This window comes from Equus caballus, chromosome 22 (assembly GCF_041296265.1).
Source record: "Equus caballus isolate H_3958 breed thoroughbred chromosome 22, TB-T2T, whole genome shotgun sequence".
NCBI classification, from domain to species: Eukaryota; Metazoa; Chordata; class Mammalia; order Perissodactyla; family Equidae; genus Equus; species Equus caballus.
In genome coordinates, this window is record NC_091705.1 from 38,071,054 (window position 1) to 38,095,147 (window position 24,094).

The 24,094-nt window shown below is 59.0% G+C and overlaps 1 protein-coding gene across 3 annotated transcripts in view; it reads right to left on the reverse strand.

The window, feature by feature from the left end:
• The window catches only part of PREX1 (phosphatidylinositol-3,4,5-trisphosphate dependent Rac exchange factor 1), a 182,200-nt gene that overhangs the window by 19,976 nt on the left and 138,130 nt on the right, over nt 1–24,094 (reverse strand). For all 3 annotated transcript variants that reach the window (XM_023626697.2, XM_023626698.2, XM_070246866.1), the window contains exons 15-25: nt 18,215–18,287; nt 14,054–14,196; nt 12,348–12,440; nt 11,259–11,407; nt 9,580–9,665; nt 7,349–7,485; nt 6,588–6,708; nt 3,685–3,872; nt 3,265–3,426; nt 2,381–2,591; nt 1,673–1,949 (exon numbers count right to left, since the gene is read on the reverse strand). In XM_023626697.2, coding sequence (XP_023482465.1) covers nt 1,673–1,949; nt 2,381–2,591; nt 3,265–3,426; nt 3,685–3,872; nt 6,588–6,708; nt 7,349–7,485; nt 9,580–9,665; nt 11,259–11,407; nt 12,348–12,440; nt 14,054–14,196; nt 18,215–18,287 — 1,640 coding nt within the window. The remainder of the gene's footprint in view (nt 1–1,672; nt 1,950–2,380; nt 2,592–3,264; nt 3,427–3,684; nt 3,873–6,587; nt 6,709–7,348; nt 7,486–9,579; nt 9,666–11,258; nt 11,408–12,347; nt 12,441–14,053; nt 14,197–18,214; nt 18,288–24,094) is intronic.

The following is a 24,094-nucleotide window of genomic DNA, read 5'->3' on the forward strand; positions in this document are numbered from 1 at the left end:
AAGAGCACAGGTTTCTGAGATAGGCGGGCCCCAGATTCAAACCCTGAGGCGGCTGTTTCGTAGCTCAGGGACCTGAGACTCAGCTTCTCCACCTGCAAAATGGAGTAAACTCAGTACGTGCATCCTAGGCTGCTATAGAGGTCAAGGAAGTTGAAACGTAAAGCACTGAGAAGACCGTCTGGGGCCCTGTGAGCGACAGAGAAACCCTGGCTGGCAGAGCCTTCCACCTCTCAATGAGGTCAGTGTTACGATTAGCCCATTTTATAGATGAGGAAACCGAGGCTCAGAGAGGTTAAGACTTGCCCAAGGTCACACAGCTAATGAGTGGCAGAGCCAGGGTTCAAACCCAGGCCTCCTGGCTCCAGATCCTACATTATTTTTCCTTTTATCACGGACGATCTCCATCACACACAAGCATGGCAGGAACAGTATGACGAACCCCAGGTACCCAGAAGCCGGCTCCAACCGCGGCCACGCAGGCTCCCCCTGTGCTTCCTCAGTCTTCCTCGGCGCTTTGTCTTTCTCCGGAGCATTTAAGGGAAATCTGAGGCATCACACGACGTCCCCTTTAAGACCCTCCACATGTGCCTCCAGCACGTAAGGACGTCCTTCTAAAGCAACGCTTCTCAGCTGGGGCAGCTCTGCCCCCAGGAGACATCTAGCAACGCAGCACATTTCCAGAGGGGCACACACTTAGCAATGTCCAGTGACGTCTTTAGTTGTCACAACCGAGGTGGGTGGGGGTGGAGGGAATGCCTGGCACCAGGCAGTAGAGCCCAGGGACGCCCCTAAACATCCCACAGCGCACAGCACGGCCCCCGACAGAGCTCAGCAGCGCCGAGGCCGAGAAACGCGGCTCACCCTCAGCAGACCGTGCTCAGCACACCTCCCACACCCACGCCACCTCAGCGCCACAGAGGACCCAGGCCACGCACCACTGCCCCTGTGGTCTCGAAAACTCCTGCTCACAGACCCTGCGTCAGGCCCCCACCCAGGTCCAGCGCCGCCATCAGCTGCTCTCTCCCTCGAGCCTCTTCTCCAACGGCTCCTCCTCCCTGGACCCACTTCCCCGCCCCCCTGACCATCCATGTGTTAAAGAGACTGGGTCATTTGTCATCTAGAAATGCCACCCTCGGGATGTGGCCAAGGGCGCCCCGAAGTGCCATGTTGCCATCCTCTCTCCCCCATCCTCTGGCCAAGGAGCGAGACCCAGGGCTCTGACGGGAGAACAGGGCCAGTGCTGTTGGCAGGAACGCTCTGCGGTGGCGCCGTGCGTGTCCTGCTTGTCACCCCGACAGGGAGACCGTGTCCAGCTGTCTCTCTCTCTGCTGTGTTAAAATATTAAAGTTCCTCCAAAACCTTGCACCAAACCGTTTTAGCCTCACTGATGACGCTGCCTCCACCGCTCACGTCATGAGAGCAGTGATTCTCCAGCCGGGGTGACTGCGCCCCCCCCCCCCCCCCGCCAGGGGGCATCTGGCAGCGTCTGCAGACGTTTCTACGGTCACAGCTGGAGGAGGGGTGCTCCTGGCACCCAGTGGGTGGAGGCCAGGGATGCTGTTGAACATCCCACAGGGCACAGGACACTCCACCGCAGAGAATGATCCTACCCGAAACGCCGAGACGGCCGAGGCTGACACCCCGACTGCCACCCGCTCCCGGCCGGGCTCACCTGTTGATCTGGGTGACGTACTGCTTCATCTCCTTCAGCGCCACGTCCAGTCTGGTAAAGAGCTGCAAGTAGGCATCCTGGATCTCACGGTCCTCTTGCTTGAGCAGGAAGCTCAGGCCCCGGTCCTCCTGGCCAGGAGCCCCACTGGCCGGCCCAAAGCCACTGTCACTGGGACCATGGCGTTGCAGGTCTCCTTCCACAGCAGGCAGGCACTTCCAGGCTGGGGCGGCCATGGTGGTGATGCAGTGCTGGGTGTACGACATGGGGTTCAGGTGGCCTATAGCGGAGGCAGGGAGAGCTCACTTGGAAACGGCCCCTTGACACCCTTGGACAGAGGTATACAAATTCATTTCAAGAATTCCAATGAATGAGAAAATCCCCCCTTATAAATATTCTCTTCATCCACTAGATTCCTTCAACAGGAAAGTTTCACTTTTGTGCTAATATGCTTTTAACTACTGTGATTTTTTTCCTTGCCTAGAATGCAGACATGATGGCTGGTACTCCAGCAGCCATTCTATACCCTGAGGCATCCTTCAGGATGGAAGCCACATCTAGAGATGGTGGCACAGAAAGAGAGAAGGAGCCCGGATGCCTGATGATGGTGGAGCCACCATTCCAGCTCTGGACTGCCAGCCTCCACACGTTTCTGTTAAGTTTCTACAGTGTGAGATCCAAACACAATTTCTACCAGACGCACGCAGTTACCTTGCTCTGGGTCAAGGCCAATGAGGGAGGGTTTGCGACCAAAGCGGATACTAAAGGACCTGCCAACCGAGGGAGTGGTCTTGGGGTAGGACACTTCCATGAGGTTGACGTGGCAGTTGGTGGGGCAGAAGTCCAGGCCGCACAGCAAATGGGGCTCCAGGGCTGCTTGTTTGAAGGGGGGGCTGACCCTGCTCTTCAGCTGGACTGCAAACTGAGAAAGGAGGGGACACGATTCAGGGGCCTGGGAACTCCGGCCCACCCCCAGCATCCTCTTTATCCCGACCTAGGCCAGACATTCCAAGACTGAACCAAATGCCAACAGCTCCCAGTGGAGAGTGGATCCCCCCGCACCGCCTCCCACTGGATCCAGACTTAGGGGGAGGCCTGGAGAAGCCTGAGGCCTCTGAGAACCCACCCATATCCACTTCTCCGTTTGGCTGCACCTGAGCCATCCTGGAGGAACCACCTCCTGCTGACCCACGGTCCATGAGGTGCAGGGAAGGGTGCCTCCCCATCCCCGCTGTGACTGGTACAGGCCTAGGGAAGGGACCCAGGCCAAGCCAATAAGAGCCCTCACCATGTTCCTTTTCTACTAGGATTGCTAGGGCTGAAGCTACGAGGGACCATTCTGTCACCATATGAGAAGAGCCTGCCTGAGAGCAAAGCCAGCACAGGAAAACAAAGTCAGGAGAAGGAGAGGCCACACTCCTGTGACAGTGTGATAGCTGTTTGAAGGCCTGGATATAGCCATGCCTGAATTCCACCTCTGGACATTTCAGTAACGTAAACCAATGAATTCTCCTGTTTGTTGAAGGTAAGTTGGGTTGAGTTCTGACATTTGCAACCAAAACACCCAAAGCTGAGACCCTGCAGGGTGCAGGTACCTCCCGGTAGCGGGCAATCCTCTGGCCAATGCTCTCCAGCTTGGTGTCACAAATGTTGAGGAACTCGTAGTGGGACATGGTCCTGATGTTATTGTTCAGGGCCATGAGCCGCCCACAGTTCTGCACAAAGACGCTGTCATCGGTGGCAAAAGCCTCAAGGATCTGCAGAAACATAAACAGCTGCTGAGTGCTCCCCAGGGGCCAGGGAGGGTCGGAAGGGGCCGATCAGCAGTGGCTCCCATGGACCCCGTGATACCCGTGAGGGCAGGTCTCCTGCTGGCCCATTTTGCAGGTGAGTAAACTGAGGGTAAACTAACAAGTCACTCTCCTACTTCCCACTGCTACTAAGTGGAGGGGCAGGGACGAGAGCTCAGGGGTCCAGGCTGCTCCCCGCCCAGGGCAAGGCAGCACCCGTGAGACCTTGGCGGTGAGGCCGAAGCAGCCGCGGGGCTCCACGATCTTCTCCAGCACGTGGCACTTGACACCTGCTGTGCTCACGTACTCGTAGACCACGCCGTGCTCCAGGGGCACATTGTCCACCGTCAGGCTGACCACAGGCCCGTCCTCATGCAGGCTCAGCTGGGGACTCAGGGACAGCAGGGGGAAGGCTGGAAGCCAAAGGGACAGGCAACCCTGAGAAGGGGGACCCACCCCAGAGCCAGCGAGCCCCTCGACCCAGCACCGCAGAGGCTCGTGTCGGACAGACGGAACACTGTCTGGAACAAGTTGTTCACCCCTTGTCTGAGAAGATTTTCCTCCAAGGATTCAACCCTTGTGCCCCATTCCCAGTCTATGTGGCTCCAAAGAGGGACCCCACTGCACCCTTCCCACCAGCACAGGCCTGGCCCATCAGCATATTCGATTTCCCCTATTGACAGCGATTGGTTCAAAACAAGTATGTGACCCAAGCTGGGCCAATGAGACTCAAGTTTGGGATTTTTGTTGGATCTACAACATTCTCTTTTTCAACTGCAGAGCCACCACGTGGAGAAAATAGCATGTAAGAGAGAAACCAACACAGAGGAAGCAGAGCTGAGAACTGAAGAGAAGAAAGGGACTCCTCGTGAGACTATACAATGCACTGGATCGAGCCAGACCTGAAGCTTGATTGACCCTACTCAGACTTTTTAGTTTGCTGAGCCAATGTTCTTAAGTAGGCCAGATTCAGTTCTGATTAACATGGGCCCAGAGGCCACGCCGATGGTGACAGATCTAGGAAATGAAGCAGGCGCTTTACTGGACTGAACTGTTTTCCTTCCCACTGGCTCCAAAGGGTACCTCTCAACACACACACCAGTCTCTCTCCTGACCCTCGTCCTGTTACCACCTGTCCCCTCTTTTGTTCTTTTGTTCACAGTTGTCTCCCATCACGTCAGCGCCATGAGGGCAGGAGCCCTGTCCCCCTTGTTTACATGCATCCCCAGCTCCCAGAACAGGCCCGGCACACAGCAGGTGCTTCCACTTGTTGAAGAGCAGAAACGGCAGCTGCTCCCAGTGCGGTGGACTGTCACCCTCAGGGGTCCCACGTGCTGTGGAAGGAGGCCCTCAGCCCCTCCTCTCAGAGGGGCAAGAACTGGGCCCAGGGCCGCCCTGGCCTCTCCTCCCTCCCTGCCGGCCCGTCCCCCTGGGGTCCCTCTGCAGGGCTCTGTGTGTTCCTGGGTCGGGGGACAACTCCCCGGCCAACCCCGTAAACCGTGGTACTTTGCTGACCCCAAAGTTCCCAGCAAGGAGCCCGGGCTGTCAGACGGAGGCCTCCAGAGCCCTCGTGCTCCCACGGCCCCCAGCCCACGCCCGGCCCAGCAGAAGCAGAGGGCAGCGTCCAGAGAAGCGACTGGGGAGGAAGGACCAGCATCCAAACTACAAATGTTCACTGAGCGCCTACAACGTGCCAGGCAGAGTTCTGGGCTCTGAGGACACAGCAAGGAATAAAACGAACAACAAAACCCCTGCCCCGGGGGAGCCTGTGCCCAGGTGAGGACAAGAACAAACCGACAGCTGTGTGACACATGTCAACAAATACATGCGGTGAAGAAAAACAAAGCAGGATGAGGCGACAGCGAAGGACACAAGGGGCTCCTCTATCTAGGGCATTCGTGAGAGCCGAGTCAGAGGAGCACCAGCCAAGACCCACTCTGGAGGAAAGCATTCCACGAGGGAACTGCAGGTGCAAAGGCCCTGGGGCAGGAGCCATTTGCTATTTAAGAACAAGAGGCTGGAGTGGCTGGAGCAGAGAGGCGAGCGGGAAGGTGAGGAGAGGTGAGGCCGGAGAGCCAGGCTGGGCCTGGAGACCATGAAGAGGGCTCAGCTGTTGCCCTGAGTAGGGTGGGAGCCACTGGAAGGTTCTGTTCAATTTTTTTGAGGACAGCCCACAGGAGGAGAGGTAAGGCAGGACAGGGAGAACAGTGAGCAGCCACTGCAACGGTCCTGGTGAGAAATGACGGTGGCTTGGACCAGGCAGCGATGGAGGAGGGGGAAGCGGTCAGATTTCAGATGCCCGAGGAAGGCAGAGGCAATGAGATGTGCCGTCGGAATCGAGGTCGGGGGGACACAGGAGAAAGAGGACGGTCCAGGGGGACTCTGGGGTTCAGGCCTGAGAATCTGCAAGGACGGGGACAGGACACGGGAGGAACAGGTTTCAGGGGAAGGTCAAGAGTTCGATTTTGGCCACGCTCAGGCTGCGACGCCTCACAGACGTCGGGGCGGCAGGTGGAAAGACAAGCCCGGAGTCGGGGTGGAGGCTGTGGGAGCCCGCGGCAGCAGAAGGACGGCTCGGAAAGACGCTGGCATCCCCCTCCCCAACTCTCTAAGGATGCATGCCACATGGCCAGGGGGAATCACGGTTGCCGATCAGCTGACTGCACAATCAGGATGATCCGGGATTGTCCAGTGAACCCAGTGCAATCACCAGGGTCCTCAGAGGGGCAGATGGAGCGGAAGGGGCAGGACGAGAGGGACGGCGGCGCGAGGAGGACTCAGGCCAACAGGGCTGGCTCCTAAGACGGGGAAGGGGGCCAGAGGCCAGGGGACACACGCGGCTTCCAGAGGCTGAAACAGGCGTGTACACGGACTCTCCCCAGAGCCCAGGGAGGAAGCAGCCCTGACGACCCCTGACCACGGCCCAGTGGGACCCAGCTTAGCCTTGGGGCCTCCAGAAGCTACGAGAAGAAACGCGTGCTGTTCTGGGCCAGCGGGTCTGTGGGCCTTTGTGCAGCAGCATCGGAAACTAACACGGAGCTGATGGTATCGGGACGGACTGGACGCGCCCAGAGGGAGCGCAGACACAGAAGGGGACCTGGGGTCTCCGCCACCGCCCGTCCTGTTACCTGAGTCGGGCTGGTCCTCCTCCCGGGCCCCATCACCATCCAGGTCTTCGCCGGGGGCCTCCTGGCTGGCTCGGGCCTCCTGGGCGTCCTCGTGGGTGTGGTAGACCCACTGGTACAGACCCTGGGGGTTGGGGGGCAAGTAAGAGCCAGGAGCCCTGGGAGGGGGCCAAGGCCACAGTGCACATGCCTCCCTGACTCCACAGCGCAGGCTCTGAGCCCGTCTGTGACACCACCTCCGGAGAGGCCTCCAAGATTTCACTCCAGAACCTTCCGGAGGAGCCTCCTGTCACACTCAGCCCCCACCCTGTATCTATGCTCCACACAGAGGCCAAGGGAGGGGGTCTTGGAACATGGAAGTCAGACCCACCGAGCAGGAGCCTCTGCACTGCTGGGCCTGGGTGGAGACACATGCGGGCACCCGGTGGGGGCACCACAAACATGGCCTGAGCAAGGTCACCCTCCACTGAGCCAGCCCCCACCAAGAGTGACATCAGCTTGTGCCATCGGCGTGACTGTGCCCCAAGTGCCCGTGTGGTACAAGGGTCTTAGACACCCATCTCACAGCTGGGGAAACCGAGGCCATCACGGCCCAGCTCCGGGGGCGTGGGTGGCAGAGGGGCCCAGCGACCAGGCCCAGCTCCCTCCAGGGAAGCACCACCCCAAATGCTGTGGGGCCTTTGGTCCTCCCCCGAGAAGGAGGGCAGCCCCCAGCCCTGCCCCGCAGAGCAGCTCCCTGACCCCTCTGGCTGCCGGGTGCTCACCAGGGCGTCCTCTCGGTGGCTCCGGAACGCCTGGAAGTGCTCCAGGACCTCGGTGGCGCCGGCGCCCATCACGTTGTTGCCATTGACCTTCAGGATGCACTGGCCCGCGCACAGCCCCGCGGCTGCGGCCTCCGAGCCTGGGAGGGACAGGAGCGCGTGAGGCTGGACACCCGGTGAAGAGGGCTGGGGGCAGCGGCAGCAAGGGCAAGCGAGCAGTTGGATGCTGACCCCACACCGCCCCTGAACACTCCCTCTCCATCGCTCCCGCCCTGGAGCTGCCCTCCAACCCACTGCAGGGGGCAGAACAGCCACTGGCATTCTTTGCCCTTTGGCAGAAGAAACAGGCCCAGAGAAGGAGCAGCCAGCCCAAGGTCACACGGCAAGGACAGCTGGACTTGAACCCGGGTACGTTTCTCTCCAGAACCTCATCTCCTTAAAGACCTGCAACAACCTGCGACACTGGCACCAGGAGCAGCCCCGTTCTGCAGACAAGGAAACGGAGCCTCGGGGAGGCAAAGCGACTCGAGATCATGCGGCTAGGAGAGGCCGGGACTCGAACCGAGGCCGGGACTCGAACCCAGGTCCACCAGACTCCAAGAGCATGTCTTCCAGCCAGGCCACGACTTCCAAACTGTAGGTCTCAGACCCCAGGGTTTGAGTGGTTCAAAGGAAGGGTCTGGAAAGGCAGGTAGCTGCCCAGCTTCATCTGCATGTGGGAGGCTATGAGGCCTGTGTGGTGTGATGGAGACAACTACAGGCCCGGACCCCGGGGCCTTGGGTTCAGACCCTGGCTCTGCCACTGATCAGCTGTGTGACCTCTGGCAAGTTCCTTAACCTCTCAGCACCTTGGTTTCCTCATCTGTAAAGCGAGGGCACTGATAACTTCTACTCACAGGGTTCCTGAGGGATTCAGTGAGTTAAAGCCTGTCAAGCAGTTGGCCCACACCCAGCTCTCAGTAAGCGCTCAACAAATAGCTGTTTTCCTGTTTTTGCCCAGTTCGCCTCTAAACGCCTACTCTCCTCTGCAGATGCTCTAAGGCGGGTTTCTCACCCCAGCACCACTGACACTTTGGACTGGGCGCTCTCTGCTGTGGGGCCGTGCTGTGCACCGCGGATGTTCAGCAGCCTCCCTGGTCCCTACCCGTGAGATGCCAGTAGCACCCCACGCCCAGCTGTGACAATCAGAGACATCTCCAGACATTGTCACATGTCCTCTGGGGGGTGAAACTGACCCAGCAGAGAACCACTGCTTTAAGGATAAAAAAAATAAAAACCCACTTCAAAAGGGTAACAAATTCTCAGTAGCTTTCTGTCTGACATGCATTTTCTTAATCAACACACATTAAAAGCACAACTATGACCACAATAAATGAACAATTAATGTTTAAACTTTAAAAGGGGGGCCCTAAGGCCGACCCAGTAGCATAGTGATTAAGTTTGTGCTCTCCGCTTCAGCGGCCCGGGGTTTGCTGGTGTGGATCCTGGGCACAGACCTACACACTGCTCATCAAGGCATGCTGTGGTGGCATCCCACATAGAAGAACCAAAAGGACTCACAACTAGGATACACAACTATGTAGTGGGGCTTTGGAGAGGATAAAAAAGAGGAAGATTGGCAATAGATGTTAGCTCAGGGCCAATCTTCCTCACCAAAAAAAGCATTTAAAAAAAAAGATTCCTGCTTACTTAAAAAAAAGGAAGTGGGGCCCTTAGATGCAAAAAGGTTTGGGAGCCCAGTACCTGAGACCTACCTGGTTCATCTCCAAGATACAGTAACCCCTTAAACAGCCTGCAGGGAGAAGGCAGCACAGAAAGCAGAGGTCTCAAACTGGGGGCCTACGGGCTGGTTCTCACCACGGAAGTGTGACCAAAATTCACATTTCTGGCTTCTCTTAAAAAATCAAATCTCACAAGAGTGGGACCACATTCCTGCCTGGCAATAATGGGCTTGAGCTAGAAAAAAACTGCCCCTTTTAGAGTGAACACGTATTTTTTTCACCTTGCCATAGTCCTCACCACTCCCTATTGTTTCCTCTCAGTCACCTATTTGTAACTGCCTGACCCCCAAAGCCATCTGCGTTTGCCAGCCTTGAATACCAGCAAAGAAAGTAAGCGCCAGTGGTGCATGAGGAGGCACAGGCTGGTGGAGACGGTTTGGCCACCTCCGAACTCCCACCATACACACAGACCGGTCTCCCAAAGCCGGCCTCTGTCTGTGAAGCCCCGCTCACCTCTCCCCACAGCGTAGACGTAGGGCGGGGCAGCTCCGCGGATCTGGAAGCACAGAGCCTCTGGATGGTCAGGGACCTTGATGATCCTGCGCCAGACAGAAGCCGCCATAAGGAAAAGCAATATCACCCCCACCAGCCCAGGGGGCACCCTGGGAAGCCGCCACCTCTCAGACTCGGGAAACGCAGCCCAAAACAGAGAGAGAAACCAGAGCCCAGGCCAGAAGCCCTGGCCTGCCCTGGGGGCTGCCATCCACGCACAGAAATTCCAGACCACCCACTGCACCCTCGCCATCCCTTGCTGGGTGAGAGGGGCCCCTGGGGCCAGACAAGCACCCCGGCCAGCGCGTGTTTTATTCCACATCAGGGAGGGTGAGAAGGGAGCCAGCGCATCCTGGTGCTGACTCCAGAAACGGCCACACGCCCCCTGCAGAGCACGGTTTGAGGGCCCAGGGCCTGGCCATCCCGCAGGTGGACCCCAGAGCAGCGTGGGTGGCACCTGCCCCGGGTCGTGCAGTGGTGTCCTCAGGTAAGCCAGGGGCTCCAGTGCAGCCGTCTGCTTCCACCCCCTACACTGGGCCTCAGGATGGTCCCCGTGCCCGCCTGCCAGATGCAGCCATCCTGGAAGCCTGCCCCAGTCCCGGGGGTTTCTGGAATTTCACGCAGGCACGTTCCATCTTGGTGATTTCTGCACTTCCACACACCAACCAGACTGTGGGTCACTTTCCCTAAACTGGCTTCCCTTTTCACTGAAATCACCATATTTAACACTTCCCGTTGCTCCCGTCAATAGAAAACCGGGAGCATGTGCCTTAAATAGATGATGTGAAAACCGAACCCACGATTTCTAAAACAGAAAATGCTTCTCCCTGGATACCACCTCCATCTGGGATCCAGCTCTTCTCCCCAGCCCCACGGTGGCCATCAGCCTCCTCACCACGCCCCCCGCCCACCTCTGCCCCTCACGATCTGGTCTCCACCTGCAGCCAGAGAGATCCTCCCAGAAGCCACGTCACACTACGCCTGTCTCTGCTCAGAACCTTCCAGTGGCTCCACCATCCCTCCCAGGGGCACCAGGTCCTCTAGTGCCTGGCCTCCACTGTCCGGCTAACCCCTCGCCCACCCCTCCTTCTCACTCACTCTGCGCCAGCCAATCAGCTTCCTCACTGTTCCTCCAACACATCCGCCACTGTTCCACCCCGGGGCCTTTGCACTAGCTGTCTCCTCTGCCTGGAACCCTCTCCCTCCAGAAGTCCCCTGATTCCCTCCTTTACCGACGCCAGTCTTCAGCTCAGTTCTCAGCGGCCTCCTGACCCCCGTGCCTCCACACGGCCCCTCTCCTCTCCCAGCTTTGGTCCACGCCGACTACCACCTGGTTCAGTAGGTCTCTGACTTCTCTGCCTCATTTGCTCTATCGTCTGTCTCCGGCTCCACCCTCCAACAAGACTGAGCTCCATGAAGGGGAGCAATGTGGCCATCCAGACGCAGCTGGATCCCCCAGTGCTGGACCACCACTCGGCACACAGCGGGCACTGAATGAAGCCCGGAGGAGCGAACGAGGGAGCAGCGTCACGCCACGCGCCTGCAGAAGGAGCCGCGTCCACGGGGAACCAGGGGCTCAGGCCCCGTCACCACCCCCAGCCTGAGAGGAAGGCGCCGGACCCCCTGGCCAGGACACTCACTCTTTGGCCTTGGTGGCCACCAGGAGGCGCAGCGGACGGCGGGAGCAGAAGGACTGGTTGAGAAGGGACTCCACCTCGGCGAAAGGCCGCAGGAACACCAGGTCCTCGTTGATGGAGTAGATCTTCCTGCCCACCTGCAGGCCGGCCATCTTGGCGGGAGACAGGCACGGGGGTCACCACCTCCCCTCCTCCTCCCTGAGGAACCCTGATCCCTCCGGCAGCACAGAGCCGGCCCCAGGGACCAGGCACGACCGGAGTGAGCCCTGGCTGAGCCCTTCCGTGGTGAGCAGTTAAGGGGCTGTAAGACCCACTGAGCCATGAAGGCAGGCCTGCTGGAGGCACCAACAGGAAGGATGTTTTCCTCCAGAAGAAACTGCTGTGGCCCGCCCCTGCGGGAGGGGACACGAGGCACTGAGCAGGGGCAGCCACCTTGTGACCATGAGGGCTTGCCCAGGACAGTGGAAGAGATGCCAACTTCGAACCAAGACTCGCAACCACCTCCTTCTAACCTCATTTATTGACAAATGGGACTGTGGCTCCAGCCACCGTGAGGCCAGCATGTGGCTCCCTGCAGCCAAAAGCACTTCTCATCGCTACACAGAGGTGAGCGGGTGCCTGGACGGCGTGGCAGGCGCCTCTCCCCACCCCACGCCCCCAGGAGCAGCGGAGACGACCCGGGGCTGAACCCCTGGCCCGCCCTCGATGCGCTCCCCTCCTCCTCGAGAGACGCTGTGTCCACGACAGCGGCACACTTGTCTCGGTCGAGCCACTGAGCACTGGCTTTTCCACTATCACAGCTGATTCCGAAAATCTTCTTTTATTCCCGCACCTCCCCATGGGGCCAGGAGAGGGAGCTGGTGGCACACACACTGGGAGCACAGCCCAGAGCACAGGGGCTCTATCCCGGCCCCCCAGAGACTGCAGACAAGACAGCCCTGGACTCAGTTTCCCCATGTGGGCAGCAAGCAAGCAGGAAGCACTGACATTCTGGGATTTGCTGAGCCGGCCTAGCCTGGAGGACCGTGGAGAGAGACGCCCACTCTCCGCCCGGCCCGCAGCCCGGCAGGGTGGCCCTGGGAGAGGCCTCACCTCGGCCAGCGAGCCCCTCTGCACCGACTTCACCACCACAGCCTTGTTCTTCTCCTCGACGTCGAAGCCGTAGTCCTCCTCCTGTGGCAGGATCTGGGGCGAAGTCAGGCAGGACGGGGAGGCAGTGAGACGGCTGGAACCACCCTACCAGGGGCCCCTCGTCTGCACGGACTAGGGCGGCAGGGGCGGGGCAGCGGGGGGGAGTAAAATGCAAACAGCACCCCGTATACAGTAGGTGTTCAACACGCGTCTGTCGAGTGAAGACGCACCACCCAGCTCACGCTTCGACCTGTGTTCTCTCTCATTTGCTGAATCTTCATTGTCTGTCTCCCCTTTCTCCTCCCACCCTGAGGACGGTCTCCTCGGTCCTGCGCCACTGGCCCCCCATCTGCGGGCACACTGCAGGGGCTCAACACAACCTTATTGCCTTAACGAACAAGACAGATGCAAAGGGGTCCAGCCACCAAGAACTTGGGGACAGGAAGGGAGTTGAAGGAGAGCAGCCCCTCCCCATGGCAGGACGGCAGGCAGGTTGGGAGGTCTGGGGTTCAGTGGTGATGGGGACACAGGGAAACGCATTTGTTCAACAAATATTTGCTGAGCTGTTGCCTATCAGATGATCCGGGTACTTTACTGGGAGTGGGAAACAGCTCTGAACAGGACAGACGGCTCCTGCATGAGGGCGGCTGACTGTCTAGGTGGGGAGACAGACAAATACAGAACAGGATGCAGGGGGTGTACAGAGTTTGAATTAAAATAAAGCACGTGAGGGGACAGGACATGGTGTGGGAGGGTGGGGGTGGCCAGAGGAGGTGAGACCTGAATGAAGTGAGGACCAGACCTTTATTATAGAGTGGAGAAAGTGGTCTAGGCAGAGGGCACGGCACGTGCAAAGGCCCTGAGTCAGGCGCCAAGGTATTGGAGGATAAGAAAGGAGATCAGAGTGGCTGGGGTGGAGTGAGAAAGGGGGAAGAAAGGAGAGGAAGCTGGACAGGCAAGAAGAGTCTTGCAGACCATGGCGAGAGACTAGATTCTATCCTAAGTGTGGCGGTGAGCACAGGACGGCTTTGTAGGGGGAGAAATGGGACCTGGGAGGAACAGCAGCCCCAAGTACCACAGGAGAAGTTAACGGAGTCACCCTCGCATTATTCAGACTTCGGCCCCACTCTGGCTGTGGCAAGAGACCTAAACTTTCCGAGCCTCCCTCTCGAGGGCCAACTGCGGGCCAGGCATTAAGATGGAGGCTGTGCATCCACGGGCAGAGAAACAGGATTTGGGGAGCTAGGCTGGTAAATATCTGGACAGGCTGGTGGATGTTCTGCCTTAACTGTGAGGATATTTACAGCAACTGAACATGGACGGGGTGCCAGCCCAGAAGACCCAAGGCTCTGGTGTGCAGGATGGGCCCCTTCAGGAGGCCGTCATCTCTGCACAAGGCCAGGCTGGGATGTCGGGTGGACGAGGAGAGGTGGAAGGGAAAGGAAAGGGAGCCCAGCAAACCCCAATCTCTTCTGAAGAGGCCAGTCTTGGCTGGTGCAAGTGACCCAACCTCCTGAAAATGTCACCAGCCACCACCTAGAGCCCCCTGCACTCTTGGGTGCTCAGAGTTCAGCCCAACTTCTCCAGCCATCAGGTGAAGGTCACCCGGCTGCCCGGCCTGCAGGCGGCCGTGGGAGGAAGACGCAGCAGCTCAGCTCTGCTCCTACCAGCAGGCGCTTGGCCAGAATGTTCTCCACCAGCTTGAAGTCATTGCGAAGCTGCTTGTTCTTGCTGCTGGTTCCCTCCATCTCCTCGTCCGCGTGGAAGCGGAAGTACTGGGACTCATCTTTGAACTCGCTCTTCTCCAGCACTGCAAACCCGCAGACACACAGGCACGCGGTCAGGCCCACGCAGGAAGGTTTCGGCAGCTCTGCCAGCTGGCAGCCATGGGCCGGAACCAGCCCCTGGACAAGTTTGGTTTGGCCAGCCCAGTGTTTTATTAAATGGGATCATGTGCCAACAATAACAGATAAAGATATCTCACATCAAAGTCTGGCTTTCTGACTTCTCTTGAAAAACCTGAACTTGCGGCACCCACCATAAAGACACGTTACAAAGCCATAGTAACCAAAACAGCTTGGAACTGCAGTGGAAACGGAGAAAGAACCAGGGGGAGAGAACAGAAATCACGTAAGAGGACCAGGTGCTTATGGAACTCAGTATATGATGGATGATCACTCAGGGCAAAGACACAATTGGATCCCTACCTCACACCATATACAATAAACTCCTGAGGGATTGAAGACCTAAACATGAACAGGAAAACTAAAGCTCACCAAAGAAAAGGCAGGAGAACACCTTTGTCCTAGGGTAGAGAAGAAGTTCAGGTACAAGACCCCCCCCCCCAAAAAAAACCCACTAGGGACTTCCATTCAATAACAAGGCCATAGGCAGAGGGCAGATTTGAAAATAACTGTAAAGGCTAAAACCAACAAGGAATAAATATCTAGAATATATCAGAAGCTCCAAAAAATCAACCAGAGAGAGCTCGGAAACTCACAGATAAATGGGCAAAGGATATGAAAATAGGCAATTAAGAGATGGGGAAACCCAGACGGGCAACAAGTGTGTGAAAAGGAGCCAACCTCACTACGAAGCAGAAAGGGACCCCGATGGGCCACTGCAGACCAGAGACTGGCAAACTCAGGCCCCGTGGGCCCAATCTGGCCGCTCCCTCTTTTTATAAACAAAGTCTCATTGGAACTCAGCCTCACCCACTTGTTTACGCATTGCCTGGGGCTGCCTTTGCGCCACAATGACAGAGCTGAATAACTTCAAGAGGCTGTGTGGCCCACAAAGCCTAAAATATTGACTGTCTGGGCCCTTACAGAAAAAGATTCTGACCTCTGTTCTAGACAAGCCCGGAAAATGAATAAAAGTAGCCTGTAACAACCAGTATGCGATCTGGTCCCCGCGGACTGCAATTGAACTAAGCACCTACGGGCACCAGGCACCCCCTGCATACAGGCTTAGGGTCACTGACTCCTCAGACAAGCATCTGCTGCCCCCCTTTCACAGATGGGCAGCCCAAGGCCCAGAGAAGCTAAAGAAACTGCCCGAGGTCAGAGAGCCAGCAGGCTCCTGTTTTCCACCATCCTGCCGGCCAGGCCTGTTAGCGGGGGCAGGGACAAATCACATCAACGGGGAAAGTCAAGGCTTGGTCGGGTAGGGCAGTTGTCTGATGTCAGTGGACCCCTGAGGAAGGAAAACCGGCCAGCTCAGGCCGTCCTCGCCTCCCCGAGGAAGTCCCAGCAACTCCCCAGGGTGGCCACGAGGAGTCACCGGTGGGCCTCAGTTTCCCTGTAAGTGCCAAAAGCGCGGGGCTGGACCGCAGGCCTCTCGGGTCCCTCCCTGAGGATCGCTCAGCCCGAAGCCCAGGTCAGATGCCCCCCCTGCACAGTGCCCTAACCTGCATCTGCAGCAGCCACCACCCCAGGACTGGGCCCCCCATGCTTCAGCCTGCGTCTGCATCCATGGCATGCAGCAGGGAAGCGCGGGGCGCCTGCAATTTCTCTCCCCGAGGGGCCCTGTGGGTGGTGGTGTTGCCTGGGAGTCACCCCACCCCCACGGAATGGCCTCAGACAGCGGCCTTCCGGGAACAGCAGCTGGGCTAGACCCCTAATTACTCTCACCCACAAATGAGAGGTTCCGCCCCGCTGACGGGTGGGAGGGCCCCTCGGGAAGAGAGCAGCTTCCGGGAATGAGGGATCTTGGGGACACGGGGACAATGAACGAGAGGCCCGAGGCTGCCCTGGCTGGCCCGATCGGCCCTATCCACTGGGGAAACGGGAGTGCATCCTAACCCCATGGAGCCGTAGGCATGCTGAGCTCAGAGGAGGAGGAGACGGCATGGCCTCCAGTGGAAAGACCAGGAAAGTGAGGCCCAGAGAGGGGCATGGGCTTACTGGGCGTCAGCTGGGTCAGGCCTAGAACTAGGTCTGTGGGCTTCAAGGTAGGGGACAGACCTGATGACCCTCCATTACCCTGGCACACCTCTCGCCCTGAAGGGACAGCAAATGCAGCAGCTAGACCAGGGGTGGGAAACCACGGCCCACCGCCTGGTTCTCTAAATAAAGTTTTATTAGCACACAGCCACGCCACCTGTTCACGTGCTGCCAGCAGCTGCTCTGATGACACAACGGCAGGGCTGAGCTGTCACACAGACCTCGGGGCCTGCAAAGCCAAGAACATTTACCGTCTGGCCCTTTGCAGAGAGAGCTTGACAAGCTCTGGGTCAGAGCACAGAGCAGAAGCTGGCAGGGGGAATGGCCAGAAAACTTCCGGAGTCTCCCCCCTCTGCTGCCACCACCTGGGTCCAAGCAACATCGTCCCTACCCTGGACCATGGCGGTGGCCTTTCTGGCCTCCCTCCTTCCGCCCCCACCCTCACAGACACGGGAGCCCGTGAAACCCGCGGCAGGATGGCCCCCCTCTGCTCGGAGCCATCCCAGACCAGCCTCCCTGGAGGAAAGGCCCAAGTCCTCCACATAGGCCCAGAATATTCCGGAAAATGCACTTATTCCATTGTTGTCTGATTCGCGCACACACACACTAGGCTGTGAGCTCCCGAGGGTGGGCTGTCGTCTGTCTTGTTCTGTCCCCAGGGCCCAGCTCGTGGCCAGCACACCGCAGGCGCCCTCTAGGTAAGGGCAGAACGAAGGGGACGGAAGGGAACACCGCCTAGCCTAACGGGGGACAGCTCCGCGAAGGAGGGCAGAGCCGAGCTGACAGAATGACAAGGAGGGGAGCTGTCTCAGCCGGGCAGTCGGGGACCTCGCTGGGGAGGCGTGAGCGGGACAGAACCGCTGAGTAAGGGAGGGAGTGAGGCGGGCAGGGAAGGGCGCCCAGGCAGGGTAACTGCAAGTGCCACGGCCCTGCGGAGCATTCTAGAAACAGGAGGCAGGCTCCCCGGTGGGGGCTGAGGCCCTCCTGTCCTGCTGAAAGGGCAGGAGACTCAGGGCTCCCAGGGCCAGCGAGGGGAAGGCCAGGCCGCTCGGGCTGAGCGTGTGGCCTGTGTTGCCAGCCTGCCCGGGTTCACACCCAGGCTCCAACTCGCCACGAGACCTTGAGCAAGCTGTCACCCAGCCAGCTTCTCTGTCCTCGTGTATAAACGCGGAGGATGTTAACACCGACCTCAAAGGCTCCTCATGAGGATTAAGCTAATTAACAGTGGAGACGCTCAGGAGGCCGGCGCTCAGAGCAACTTCTGTTTCCATCTAAAACGATGTCAGTGGTACCACCTTCTCTACTCTCCGCCCAGCCTCCCACCTCAGGACCGCCTCCCGACGGCCACCTCTCTCCCTCCAGTGGGAAGAGGAGGGACTTTTCTGAGGGGTGAGACCGGCAGAAGGGCCCCCCGATTCCCTCCTCTCACGACCCCAACCCCTCCATCCTGTCTCCTTCCCGAGGAGCCCGGGGGCCAGGCCTCCCCAATCCGGCCTCGACGCCCGCCCGGGAGGCTGCGGCCCTCCAGGGGAAGGGCACAGGAGGCCCATGGATGTGAGTTCAAATCCGCTCCATTTTCCAGCCAAGCTTTACCCGCCACCTCGGTGCCCCCAGACCCTGACACGGCCTCCCAGTCCATGCAGAATGAGGAAGGGCACGCGGCGGGATTCAGGAGCCGCCCCGACCTCAGTGGTCTGCGGGCCCAGGACCCGGCATCTGACCCGGGCGCACCCACGGGCATGCTGGGCAGCCTTTAGGCCACCAGGTGCTCTCCTGGGCCTCAGTTTCCCCTCCCTGTAGAATGCACCAGCCACCAGGGTCCCTGCCAGCTCCTCTGTTCCAGGACAGACCCCGGGAGATGGGCTGAGGGGACGGGGCGCTTACCGTGGTGCATGAAGCCGTTGTTACACAGGCCCACTCCGAGCGCCACGGCCTCCTCCCGCGTCTGGCAATCGCCCTGCAAGGAACAAGAAGAGGGGCGTCAGGGCAGGCACGGAGGGGCCACGCGAGGCTGGTGACAGGCCCACCACCCCCTACAACGGAGCCTCTGCGAGGGCAGGGATGTGCGTCTGCTTGTTTACTGTGGTCCCCCCAACACTTTTGGTGGCCTAGCAACAATCCTTTCCCAGCCTGCCCCAGGACTGAAACCCTCGCTGGTGTAGACGGCAAGGCATCTATCTAGACAACACGAATCCCAGCCTCCTTTGCAGTTGGAGGTGGCCAATGAGATGTAAGCAGAAATCACTGGTTGGGAACTTTGGCAAAACCCTCTTCATCCCTGTCCCTTCCTTTCTATTCCTCCTGCCTGGAACAAAGATGTGATGGCTGGAGCTCCTGCAGTTATCCTAGACCACAAAGTGAACTTGAAGACAGAAACACGTTAAGGACGGCAAAGCAGAAAGAGAGAGTGTGGTTCCCAAAGATATGAGGACTGCCCCAGCAGCTCTGGACCACCAACCTCTGGGCTCCTCTCATACTAAAGAAAAGTAAACCCCTAATTTACTTCAGCCTCTGTAGTTGGATCTCTGATACTAGAAATCAAGTTCAATTCCTAACTGACCGAGCTCTCGCCAGTGAGCCATCTGGGGAAGACCCCCAGGGGATTCTGGAAAACACCTTTGTCCCCGATAAAAGGGAGAGGCAGCACCTCCCCTCCCTGCCCGGGACGAGGTCGCGTGAGGAAGTGATGCGCGGGGCTGCGGGGCCATCTCGTGACCAACACGGCTGACCCCGCTGAGGACGGCGGAGGGGAGCACAGAAGGTTCCTGTCTGTGGCATGGCTGGTACGTGCATGCTTCTCTCCTGAGGCTGCTGTCTCGTCGGGTTTCCACCCTTGAGACTGAGCACACTCCTCGCTGCACAAGTGACACGTGGCTCCTGTCAGGGCTTCCCCGGGGAAGTGACACGGAACCCGAAGCTGAAGAATGAACCAGGCAGCCTGGGCCCGCCCTTGGGGCCAACTCTCCCACGTGGACGTCGTCCTGGCGGGCAGTCCCTCAAGGTTTGCACCCGCCCCCCCGCCCAGGGCCAGGCTCAGGACACAGGATCCACGCGAGGCCGAGGCAGCGCCCCAGCCCCAGGAACGTGACCTTTGCACAGAGGAGCCCAAGGACGGGGGCACGGGCGCTGGCTCTCCCCGCGAGCAGGGCCCTGAAGACGGCGCCCCTCGGCCCTGCTCCCAAGAGGCCGGCAGCATCCTGGCCCAGGTCTTGCTGAGGCCTGGCTCCTGGTCTCCCCGACCCGTGCAGCTTCCGCAGCCTTCCAGGAGGTCGCCTTTTTCTTCTCCTTAACTGAGCCAGAACCTGCCTCTGTTTCTTGCAGCCCAAATGACCTCAGTACATCCAGGCAAGGAGTGTGAGAGTATGTGTGCGTGTGTGCACACACACATGTGTGCATGCTCGCATGGGGAGGAGGGGGGTGACAGGCAGAGGGAACAGCACGGACAAAGGTCCAGGGGTGGGATGAAGGGACGGCCAGGAGGGGGAGCGAGGTCAGCTCAGTGGGGCAGGGGGTGATCTGCTCTGCTCCCTGCCGAACCCGGGGTCCAAGAACAGGGCCCGGCACAGAGCAGGCGCTCGTCATCATCTGGGGACTAAAGCAGGCGTTGTCAGCAGGGGCCGGATGGTGCCAGAGCCCGAACCAGGCCAGTGCACTCCGACCTCGGCCAGACGGGCCTGGGCACAAGGCCTCCCACTAACCAGCTCCCGAGGCAGCAGCTGTTGCGCGGGGCCTGGACGGTCCCCTCCGCCAGCAGCCGAGGAGCCAGGGAGGGAACTCCCAGCCAAAGAGGAAAGGAAGCCCAGAGGCTCGGGCAGGCCTGCCCAGGCCGACTGCAGGAAGACAAATCTCTCCCAGGGGACCCTGGCCAGTGGCTAGCGGCTGGCGTGTGCAGAGCCCCCCACGGAGGCCACATCCGGAGCAGCCGCCCCAGCTGCGAGGGGCCAGCACAGGGGGGCGGCTGTGGCCCAGGTGGCAGCAAGCCCAGCTCTGCAGCCAGGAGGCCGGGCAGGTCTGGGAGCCACCTGGCTTTCTCGGCCCACTCAGCATCGGCTCCAGCCCAGCCCGCCCCTTCTCCCCACAGCAGCTCCCCAGCTGGACCTGCAGCGGTTCTCAGGGTAGCAGTGAACACACGGACCCTGGATGCATCCGCCCCGTAGACAAGTAACGACCCCACCTACCACCAGGCGGGGAGCAACCAGAGGTCACTGAGCCCCCATTTGCTCTCCTCCTGGAGGAGGGCCTGGGCACACACTGTCCTGTGCAATCTCACTGCCACACCTCCCCCATCTCCCCAAGCTCACCAGCTCCCGCCCCACCAGCCTCCTTGCTGCTCCTTCCACACTACACGAGACCCCAACCTCAGGGCCTTTGCACCTGCTCTGCCCTCCCCCTGGAACACCCTGCCCTGGATTCCAGGTCTCAGTGCCCATGTAACCTCCTCGAAGGAGCCCCTCCACCACAGCCCGCTCAACAAAGACGCTCTGTGACCTTGTACAACATCCATGTACACTTGTCACCTTCTGAACGGAACTTGTCCCTTTATTTGTTTGGCTTAAGGTCTCCCGTTAGAATGTCAGCTCCATGTGGGCAGCAATGGCGCCCATCTCCCCCCATGAAGCCCAGTATCTAGCACTTAGTGGGGCAAAAAAACATCTGTTGAATGAATGAATGAATGAACGAATGACCAAAAACCCAATTTGGAAACTGGCCCTGAATCTATCCGCCTCGGCTTCCGTGTGTCTAAAACGAGGGGAAGCGATGTGTGCACACCTCACAGGGGTCCCTCCCTGACCCATTGCGCGCCCGCGTTGCCAATCTCTCCATCTTGACGGTCAACCCGGAGGCAACCACTCATTAACCCCATCCGACAGATGAGGAAACTGAGGCATGGACAGGCTTGGCACTTGCCCAAGACTACGCCATGAGAACGGAATCCTTTCAGGGCAGGACCCTCCCCCACTACCACGTTACAGAGAGGGAAACTGAGGTTCTGAGAGGGGAGGTTAGTCACCCACGGTTGCGACCAGGGCTCCAGTCCCATGCCTGTCGTTCCTGTTTCCTCTGCCAGCGCCTTGAGCCGCCAGCCCGGCCCTCTGCCTGCTCCCACCCCGGCCCCCGGCCCCCCACCCCGGGCTGAAAGCCCTGCCGCCACCAGCTCTGCCTGAGCACAGACCAGCGCAGCAGGTACTCCGGGCACGTCACTGTCAACCAGCACGGGGGCCGGCAGACCCGTCCCAGCTCCCGGCCTGGCCCTGCTCCAGCGCCCTGGCCCACGGACACCCCTCCACCTGCCGCGCAGCCTGGCGTCCCAGAGCCTGGGTGGCACAGACGAAACGCACGGAGCAGAGAGGGGCAGAGAGCCAACTCCGAGCCGGCGCCCCCGCCAGGCCCTGGCTATGACCCCAGGCAATTCCTCAGCCTCTCTGAGCTTCGTGTCTTCATCTGTACTTTTTATTCCCAGATTTGTCCTTGATTTTCCAAGGACAGCCGCTGAGGGATGGTCTTGCTCAGACTCCACAGCACTGGCTGTCATCAATACAGAGAGCTATTATTACTATTATTATTGGCTACCAAGGCATCATGACAGCCCCCCACACACAAGCTTACAGGAGAACCCCGACTGTGTGCCCTGGGGCACGTCACATAACTGGGCCTCAGCTTCCTCGTCAGGAAAACGGGGATAATAACTGCGTCTTCCTCAGGCTGTTCCGAGGATGGAGACGACGCACAGGGAAAGGTGAGAACTGACACGGAGTTTAGTTTCTCTGTCCAAGGCCTAATACTCACCTTATCCTCAGTTAAAAGAACGCTGATTCGTCCAGGTAGTGGGTAGGGAGCCCCTCTCTCAGCCTCAAGGGATGAATTCCAAGGAATTCTAAGCCGCTCTCAGCAATCCTTGTTCTCTTCTCCAGGGAGAGGTTTAGGGGTACACGTGGTACCCATCTGGCCAATGAGAACTAAGGGGAAGAACACCGGGGAGCGGAGGGGACTGGGGGAAATTTCCTCCCCTAATAAACAGAGCGAGAAAACTCTCCAACTGCCCCTGCTGTCTGCCTTTGGCCAGAGGTCTACAGAGGTGTGATGCCTGGAGCTGTGGCAGCCATCTTATGACTATAAGGCAACTGGAAAGAAGATGGCAGAACAGAAAGATGGAAAGAACCTGGGTGTAAATGTCATTGTTGAGCTCTAGGATCATGAACTCCGGATACCTAGTTATGTGAGAAAAATGTCTTTACCGTATAATTTAGGTTTCCTATTATGTGAAAGGGAAAGATCTTTACTTATAAATTATGTGCAGCCATTATGTGCCGCCAAAAGCATTTCTAGATGATCCAGTAGGATTCAATCAACATTTTGCTTCAAGGAGCAGAATGACCTAGAAGTTAGAAATAAAGATGCATTCACAGTGAAATAATCCTCCTGAACTACACAATTACACGTTTTCTTCTTGACTTTCCTGCTGAGGTACAAGGTAGGGACGACTTGAAATCAAGACTTGTTGAAACCAGTCTTCAAGGTCACGGCCTCCTCATCAACCCCTCCCCGACAGAGAGACCCACGGAGGCACACACAGCCCGTTCCTTGCTTCCCTGACCCAGAGCGGGACGGCAGCTGTCACCCGGTCAGTCTCCCGGAAGCCATGCGCCTGCGTCCCCTCCAAGCAGCTACCCTGTGTCTGCAGCCCAGGCCACGCCACGGGAAGCCCGGTGAAGGGGACGCATTGCAGGGGCAGCTGCAACCTTCAGCCCACCATCCTCCCCCTGCCCCCACTTGAAGCAGGATGCTGGGCGGGGGGACGGGCCTCAGGACCAACTGACAATGACTCAGGCTGCCCGTCCTCCAGGGCTCCTGCCATCACTCCTGGGGTCATTCTAGACTCCTCTCTGGCTCTCATCTCCCACCTCCCATCCACCCGCGGGCAAACTGTTAGGTCCACCTTCAAGCACCCAGCATCTGACCGCTCCTCCCGCCTCCCCCGCTGCTCCCGGTTCTCAGGCGCGTGTTCCCTGCTCGAAGCGCTCCGTTGGCCACCTCCCTGGTCTCTGTGCTGCCAGCCTTGACCCCTGCAGTCCGCCCTGCACACCCCACACACACGGCCAGCGGGATCTTACCAGTCACGTCCCTCCTGTGGGGAGGGCTCCACCCCCTCAGGTCTCTGTTCCAGTGGCCCTGCTCAATCCGGCCTTCTCTGACCCACTGTGGAACTGCCCCCCCATCTGAGGGGTGAACCCCCTGCTGCCCCCATCCTTTCCCCTGCAGGCTGGCCCCCGGCAGCAGCCAACATGTTACACATCTTACTTATCTTTCTCATTCATTCAGCTTCTCTACTAGCCCTCACCAGAATGTCCCATCCACCAGGGCAGAGACTCTCGTTCCCGGCTGTGGCCCCAGAACCTAAGGCAATGCCTGGTACACAGCAGGTGCTCAGGGAAAACAAGGGACGAGCTGATCAGCCTCTTGCGACACTTCTCTCCATGGCCCTCTAACCTCTCATTGTAGACGCCACCCAAAGCTGACAAGGACAGAGCGTCTGCAGTGGACACAGCACCCGAGCGCCACATGTGCAAAGCCAGCTCCCCGTCACTGGGAAGTCCCGTGGGCTCCCTGCCCACCCCCCCAAGGAGAACTCCCAACCTTCCCACTAGCGTCTGCTCCCCCTTCTTCCCAAGCCGCGAACGGTCCTTCCAGCCGCCACTGCACCAAAACCCTGGGCCTCGTCCTTGCTCCCCACCTGCATGCCCCCCGCAGCCCGCGCACCATGGG